The sequence below is a fragment of the Clarias gariepinus genome, chromosome 22 (assembly GCF_024256425.1).
Source record: "Clarias gariepinus isolate MV-2021 ecotype Netherlands chromosome 22, CGAR_prim_01v2, whole genome shotgun sequence".
Classification (NCBI taxonomy): Eukaryota; Metazoa; Chordata; class Actinopteri; order Siluriformes; family Clariidae; genus Clarias; species Clarias gariepinus.
Window position 1 is genome coordinate 28,684,219 of NC_071121.1, and position 7,884 is coordinate 28,692,102.

The 7,884-nt window shown below is 43.9% G+C and overlaps 1 protein-coding gene across 1 annotated transcript; it reads right to left on the reverse strand.

Annotated features, from left to right (window-relative positions):
- Positions 1-41: 41 nt before the first annotated feature.
- coro2ab (coronin 2Ab) lies at positions 42-7,827 on the reverse strand. The gene is made up of 12 exons (XM_053482691.1): positions 7,813-7,827; positions 4,588-4,788; positions 4,360-4,476; positions 3,850-3,999; positions 3,554-3,736; positions 3,278-3,394; positions 2,772-2,876; positions 2,600-2,696; positions 2,378-2,490; positions 2,197-2,287; positions 932-1,209; positions 42-849 (listed from the first exon to the last, which is right to left on the reverse strand). Exons 1-12 carry the CDS (start codon positions 7,825-7,827, stop codon positions 715-717), a joined length of 1,602 nt encoding a protein of 533 aa, XP_053338666.1. The 3' UTR covers positions 42-714.
- Positions 7,828-7,884: the final 57 nt, after the last annotated feature.

Here is a 7,884-nt window from a genome sequence, read left to right on the forward strand (position 1 = left end):
TTCGACCAGAAGGTTTTTGTTTACAGATTTGCTCTCAGGTTAAATTATAAAATGTAAAAATTAATATAAAATGTGTAAGTTAGAAGAATGGGTCTTCAGGAGGTGATCAGAGCCGTGCAGCCGATGCTCACAAAGTATTGATGCACGATTCAGTCTGATGTTTTATTTTATTTTCAGGAGGGGTTGATGAGCAGCAGCTTTGCACAAACTTTGTTGTGTTTGAAGAAAAGTTTAAAAGCAATATCTTACATTAGGATCAGACTAGATCAGATTAGATAATCATACCGTATTAGACGAGTCACTTAGTTGATTTGTGACGCTGGAAATATCACTGTACTGTAATTTTGATAAACATTTTGTATTTTTTAGTCCAAGCAAATCAATGGATGTTTGTCACCTGATGATGTTTGTAGTGATGTTTTATTAAATAAACTTTTCTCAACTGTGTCAAATGTGTGTGTTGTGTTTCGTTAAGATGTTGATTATTAAAAAGTATTAAAAAAGAAGTTAAAAATAAGAAGCAGCTCATTTCTGCAGATTAATTTCACCGCACCGGGGAAACGTTCCATGATGGCCGCCGAACGCACAGGCCTCCCCGGAGCACCTCTGTCCAGCTGTTCTCTCTCCCTCAGGTGTCCACGAGTCATGTCCGATGATTCTCTGTCCAGTGAGTCAGTGTGTGTGTGTGTGTGTGTGTGTGTTTAACCACCAGGTTCAGAACGAGGCTCTCAGCTGGTTGCGTATGTTCTTGATCTCGAGCTCCAGGTGCTGAATCCTGCTGTCCCGCTGATGGAGCTGCTGCTGTAGAGCTTGGATCTCCTCCTGCTGCTTATAGAAGACTTTCAGCAGCTGAAACACACAGAACCACACACTCAGCTCGTTTCACTCAGTACTTACAGACCAAACTCAGACCAGTCCCGTCTAACCGTACCCCCTTCTCTGCGCCTGGGGGTGTGTATGCCGCTGATTCGCACCACCGAACCCCGCGGCGCGTGTCTCTCCGGCTGTTCCACTGAGTCTCATCCTCCTGCCACTCTGACAGGTCAGCGTTCTCATCTGCCTTCTGATTGGCCACTGGTTTCTCCGCCCCGTAAACGTCCCGAAGGCCGTCGGTGCCGTCAGACGAGCGCTCGAGCCGAGCTTCCTGCTCCGGAGCCGGGTAAGGGTTCTGCACTTTGCTCACAGGTCTCAGAGACATTAGCACCGGGCCTGGAAGAAGCAGAACACTTTAATTTCTTTAATTTCCAGCAGCTAGGTGGCGACATCACACTTTTAAAATCATTTAGTTTGTAGGAAGATGTTTTACTTTCTTAATGTCTGCATTATATGTTATGATTCTCGTAATTCATGTTTCACTTTTGGGTTGTTTTAGGGAGAGACTAGTCTCTGTTTCAGAGGCTCCACCCACAGTATTCAGCATGCACAAGATATATTCTTACCTAACTACAACGTTTACAACATTGAAGGATGAAACCTGATTGGATCTCTGAACTTTTGTGTATAAAATTGAGTGATCCTCTGCCTTTTGACTGGACACAGTACTGCATTTAAATGTTATAAAAGGGGTTTTTACGTGGAGTACGAACTGTAGTTGTGTGTAAGCGAGATGGTCTCATATGTTTGTGTACCTACTACAGGAAAGATTGCATGAATGTCAAGAATGTCTCTAAACTGATTTGTTTGTGATATACTCAACAAACAGACACGTTTACCTGTCAACTAGTAAACTGACGTCACTATCATCGTCTGTTATCACTATGGTCTGAGGTCTCCTGTTTGGTCTTCTAACCCTATTCTGGCTAAATTTATAAACATCAAGTTCTAAACAATTTTATTTGTAAGGCTTCCAGTCACAGCTAACAGTACAGCATCTGACCAGCAGGGGGCAGTGTGCTCTGACACGGTCACTGTTAAAGACACATGCTGTCACTCGCTGTTTGAGGGACATGGGAGGAGAAAAAAACAATAGATAAAAGTCCTGTCCTGTGATGGAGGTGAAAGTGCACCTGGGTCAAAGGTCAGAAGAGGCAGTGTTAGATTATTTGGGGGGGAAACTTGCTTTTATGAATCTTTTTGTAGTATTGTTTGTTTTTGTTTATGACTTTATTAGCGTGTGTGAGGTTAGGGTTATAAGATATAAACTGTACTATAGGTTAGGTTTGTTAGACTCCCTTTTTTCTTTTCTGGACAACTCACCCCTGTTCTGCCCCATGAGCCACTCCTGAGCCGTCATGGCCGCCTGGTTGCTCGGCGTCATCGGGTAAATGTCCTCCTGAAAGTCCGCCGACTGAAAACCACGATCGGGTTGGAACCTACAGGTGTGTGTTTATAAATATCTGTAGTGAAGTGTGTTCGGTGTCTGGTGTGAGGCGTTTACCTTGCGTGGTACGATGAAGGACAGCGCCTCCACCTGGTCTTTAACTGTAACGAGCCGATAAAAACGGAACACTTCACACTGCGTTGTGTCTAGACCTCGCTTCGGCATCACGCCTGCGTCAGAGTCACACACGTCTGAGGAATCTGGAGTGTTTCTTCTGTATAATTAGGTGCGTGTGTGTACAGTAGGTGTAGGTGTGTGTGTGTGTGTGTGTGTACTTACCCAGGCCCTTGTGTGGTAATGGGGAACGATATTCTGCCAGGAAGTGAATGTATGGTTTCTCTGCACTCACCTCATAGTACCGAATGTTACCATCTCCCTGCACAGAGTGAGAGAGTGTGTGTCTGTGTGTGTGTCTGTGTGTGTGTGTGTCTGTGTGTGTGTCTGTGTGTACCTTTCCAGCCAGGTAGAGCATGTGTGTGTCAGGGTCATAAAATGGAAAGAGAACTCCAGAACCTCCATCCACGTCCTCCTCCACCAACGGCTCTGACAAATCATCCTGTCACACACACACACACACACACTGTATCAGTCTGAGGAAATTATTTCCAGTTTGTGTGTACATGTACATGTACAGGGTGAAAAGTAACGAGGCATCAAAAATTGTTAACAAAGTCCATCTTTCTAATATAAATGTGTTGAAACAGACTGTATTTCATTACATTTATAAAAATCTGATGAAATCTTTAAATTTCCGCTGAGGCGTCCACGGCCGGGGGACGGAACACACAGTCTTCTAAAGGAAGGGGTTTGGGATGTTACTGAGAACCTCCTGAACCCGAGTCCCCCAGTGTGTGAGTGTCCTGTACACCTCCTCCTCTGAGAAGCTCTAGAAGCCTAAAATATCGCCTAGTTCATTTTTACCCACCCTGTGTGTGTGTGTGTGTGTGTGTGTGTTACCGGGTCAAACAGAGCGAACTGTCTTTGGTTCCACTTGGAGGTTCCGGTTGTGAGCAGCAGGTTTTGGTTGGACAGGAATAGAACCTTGAAGGCCTTATGCGACCCATTACATGACTCCTAAACACACACACACACACACACACACACACACACACACACACTAAGACACTTCCTGTGTGGGGGTCTGCACTGCTAGAAAACTGTGGTATTGTTTCCTTTAGTGGGTTCACACACACACACACACACACACACACACACACACACCGACTGGTGTACCTGAAGCGTGTGTCCTGTGCGCGGTTCGAGAACTCGGACTCGTCTGTCTCTGCATGTTGTGGCGATTCTGCTGCCGTCCTCATTGAAGCTCACACTCATCACCATGTCTGGATGTGTGTGTATCACACACACCGGCGTCTTCACCACTGCCACGCCCACATGGTCCACACGCCACACACACACCTGCAGCACGCGCACACACACACACAGAGCACAGATATGATATATGAGAATATGGTGTACATTTGTGTGTGTGTGTGTGTGTGTGTGTGTGTGTTTTGCAGGTGTGTGCATACTCTATAATCATAGGCGGAGCTTAACAAGATGTCCTTTGCAGTTGGATGCCACTCAATAAGCCCCACCCTTTGGGCGTGGCCTAACAACTCCTTCTGTGGTTTGATCAGGTTCTCCTTCAGTCCATTACTGGGAATCTGCCAGAGTTTCACCTACACACACACACACACACACACACACACACACACACACACATGGAGTTAGAGACGAGGGTAGGGAGAGACGGAGACACAAAGATGTGGAATAAAGTGATGGAGCTGGAGGACAGGATGGAATGAAGAGGAAATGAGAGTTAGAGGTGGAGGAACACCAGCCAGCCAATCAGATGCGAGTATTTAACATCACAGAGTTTTCTAGCCGAAACTTTCTTAATTTTTTTAATCAGATCCTCACACTAGTTTTTCATCTTCCATCTTATTTACGCGTCAAGGCTACAACATTCCTCTCGGCTGTTGGCTTACTCTGAGTTTGGTTGCCATAGAAACAGTGATGCCATTTCCATAGTTACCAACCGTGCAGTCTTCTGAACAGGAAGCTATACGCAGGTCGTCAAATGGGTCCCACTTAACATCCAGAACCCGGGAGCTGTGACCACACACACGGGGATGATGAGGGTCCACGCGGCCCTTCTGTAACACACACACACACACAGCACATGACAGTGTGTCTGATTGGTGTGTTGTTATTAACATCATGGTGTTGATCTTTTTTGGCACGCTGAGAATCTGAATCCCGCTCACGTGATGTAAGTTGATTACGATGAAGGCTCCGCCCCCAGCACACTCAGTCACCACCGCGATGAAGCGTGCATTGACGGCGCAGCAGTGGTTGTCATGGACACCGTGTGTGATTGGCAGGCCATCATAAGTCTGGCCCTTACCCGCTGGTTTTCCATAAACGTGACGAAACTTTGAGCCACGGTACGGAGGCTGCCATGACATCTACACACACACACACACACACACACACACACACACACATACACACAAGCTGATTATATATCACTCACCTAGATCCACAAAACTCTAATCTAATGTCAGAGCTAATGTCAGAACAAGTATGGTCCTGGACCTGGAGAACCTGGAGAATCAGAGCTCTGGAGCTTCTCAACAGCTAAACGTCAGATCTGTGGAGCAACTGTATCACCTCAAACATCTCTACCATATAACCATCAGAGCTGTAGAACAACTGTCTAACCGTATGTCTGTAGAAAAGCACTTGTGTTGAACTGTTGGTAGCTAGAACTTCTCTAGATCTTTGATATTTATTTTTTGTTGAGTTTCTCGCCATTTTGCATTTGTCAGAATTAATGTGTGAGTTCCAGAGAAACTTAAGACCTGCAGGTCAGGGACATTCAAAGCTCTGAAATACTGAAATACAATCCTGAGACCATAAATAAGGTCTAGAATTCGGAGGTGGGAGGGAACTGAGTAACCTTACTTCATTACTGAACTTAACTACGTATTTAATGTATCTGTATTTCACTTAAGTAGTTTTATTAGACGATACTTTTCACTTTAACTCTCCTCTAATGTACAGCAGATATCTGTATTGCGTTAGCGAACCACGGTGGTGTGTAGTATTTGTGTTTAGTATTATTTGCCCATAATTCCGTCACTTCTCTTTCTTTTAAGAAATGCCAACTAACGCAACAGCTGTTTGATAAAAGAAGCGGAGCTGGGTGCAGACGGTGACGAAAACGGCGTGTTTACTTTCGGGGAGGGAGGGTGGGGTTAGGTTACTATGAAAAATGTGGGTGTAGAAAAGAATCAAACAATCGCAGATATAACACCAACATGTCAACAAAAAACAGAATCACTGACAATGACTTTATAATCATCATAATCACCTTTTAAGTGTCACACAAACCCATTTGACTGTGATACGCCGTGGACGTTTTGATTAACAACATGAACACCTGGAGTATTTCAGTCTCTGGGTGTGTAACCGAAGCAAACAATCAACTATAGGTGACAAGGCACCGTCGAAAGATCTCTGGGATAAAGTTGTGCACACTCACAAATCAGGAGATAAATACAAAAACTAATTTTAAAGGCTTTAGCACCGCCTAGAAGCACAGTGAAGCCTATTAAGACCTAAAAGGTATTTTGTACGACACCCCCGCTGCTCCAGTCTGGATAAAAGAGCCAGGAGGAAACTGGTCAGAGAGACGACCAGGAGGTCCACAGAAACTCTGAAGCAGTTGCAGGAATTAATGACAGAGCGATTATTGTGTGCATGTGACAACAATATTACAAATTCTCCACAAACGTGGCTTGTGTGAAAGGGTTCCAGGAAAAAAGCCACTTTTCAAGACAGGCCACATGCAGTCAGGACGGAGCTTTGTAAAAACACATGTGGTCAGATGAGACTGGTAGAAATCCAGTACAGCTCACATCCCAATAACACCATACCTACTGACCACACAGTGGTGGAAGGAGAAAAAGGTGAATGTCCTTGCAGGGCCTCTAGTCAGAACCAAGACTTAAACTCCTGTGTGAAAATCCGTGGAACCAAAAAGTGGCAACCAAAGAGGAACCAAGGAGTGGGCAAATATTGTAAAGTCTAGATATGTAACACTTTGTGTGCTATTGAGAAGGTGATTGGATTCACCTGATTGAGTTTACAAATCATTTTTAGGAGGGGTGATCCTTTTCCAAATCAGTGATTCTGTTTTAAATATATGTGTAAATGGAGGACATCTAGTTCTACTAGAGTAATATTTGGTCCAGTCATGGCAGCTCTAGAATCTACATGTTCTATCTAGTTCTAATCTACATGGTCTCAGCTCCAGCATCTGAGCTTTTTATACATTATACGAGCATTAGTTCTTTAAGGTCCTCGTCTGAAGGAACCCATAACGGTTCTGATTCACCATCTGATGCTTTTCGTGAAATCTTTCCTTTACTGTTCTTTATTTTAGAATTGTTTATCTGGATTTCTCAGTTTGAACTAAACTACAACAATCTGCTGGTGTGTGTTTCGTGTGTGTGTGTGTGTGTGTGTGTGTGTGTGTTTTGAGGACCAGACTGCTCTAATGATTTTTATATATAAAATAATAACTCAGAGATTAAAGCTAAGACGACTGCAGCAGAGAGACGTTTCCTTTGCAAATCTGGAAACTCTCTCTATCTCTCTCTCACACACACACACACACACACACGCACACACTCTCTCTCTCTCTCTCTCTCTCTCTCTCTCTCTGACGTGATACACCTCATGAGGTTTTCCTGAGGCTGAAATACGAAGCATTTCTTCAGCGAATGAACACAGTAAATGTTTTATGAGTTAAGAGTTGTGTTACACCACAAGACTCACACACACACACACACACACACACACGCACACACACACATGCATGTAAAAGGTATTCTTTCTAAAAAACTAACAATTTATATATATATATATATATATATATATATATATATAGTGTGTGTGTGTTTGTGTGTGTGTGTGTAATAGCACAGATACACTGTTGTCTTTTTGAGGACTTTTATCCGGTCCCCACACTGACACTTACACACACGTCCTAAAGTTAAAGATTTTCAAGAACAAATTAAACCTTATGTAGTTGGGGTTGAAGTAACGAGTCTCCCACTCCAGCTGCACAAAAGTAAACACGCCCCTGTCCCCAAGACCTGCAGTTACACAAACATTGTTTGAGGTTTAGTTTGTTTTCTTCAGAGATAATGTTTAGAACTTTATAACCTTCCACAATTTCACTTTATAATAAACTTTTTGGATTTATTTGATTAAAAAAAGGTCTTACTGTCTCGACCTGTGCGCTCAGAGAGTCTGGAAAACTCTTCATATTACCATGATTCCGGCTGCCTGTGTATCCAGGTGAGGCTCCGATTTCATTCCGCACTGTTTGCTGAAGGTCAGTTTGACTTGTCCAATCACACAGAGATCTTCTCCAGAGAGATGCTGTCGGCGCTCAGCTGTCTGATCCGTGTGTGTTTTACCTTGGAGACGGTCATGAAGCCTGCAGAGACGAGCCACTGCCACAGACGAAGTGTGTGTGTTTGTGTGTGCGC

What these genes read in the sequence shown, in the direction of transcription:
- coro2ab (XM_053482691.1), bottom strand. An exon ending in CCTGTTCAGAAGACTGCACG is followed by an intron (nt 4,000 to 4,359) that starts GTTGGTAACTAT and finishes GTGTGTGTGTAG; the next exon opens with GTGAAACTCTGGCAGATTCC. An exon ending in ATTACCACACAAGGGCCTGG is followed by an intron (nt 2,491 to 2,599) that starts GTAAGTACACAC and finishes ACTCTGACGCAG; the next exon opens with GCGTGATGCCGAAGCGAGGT.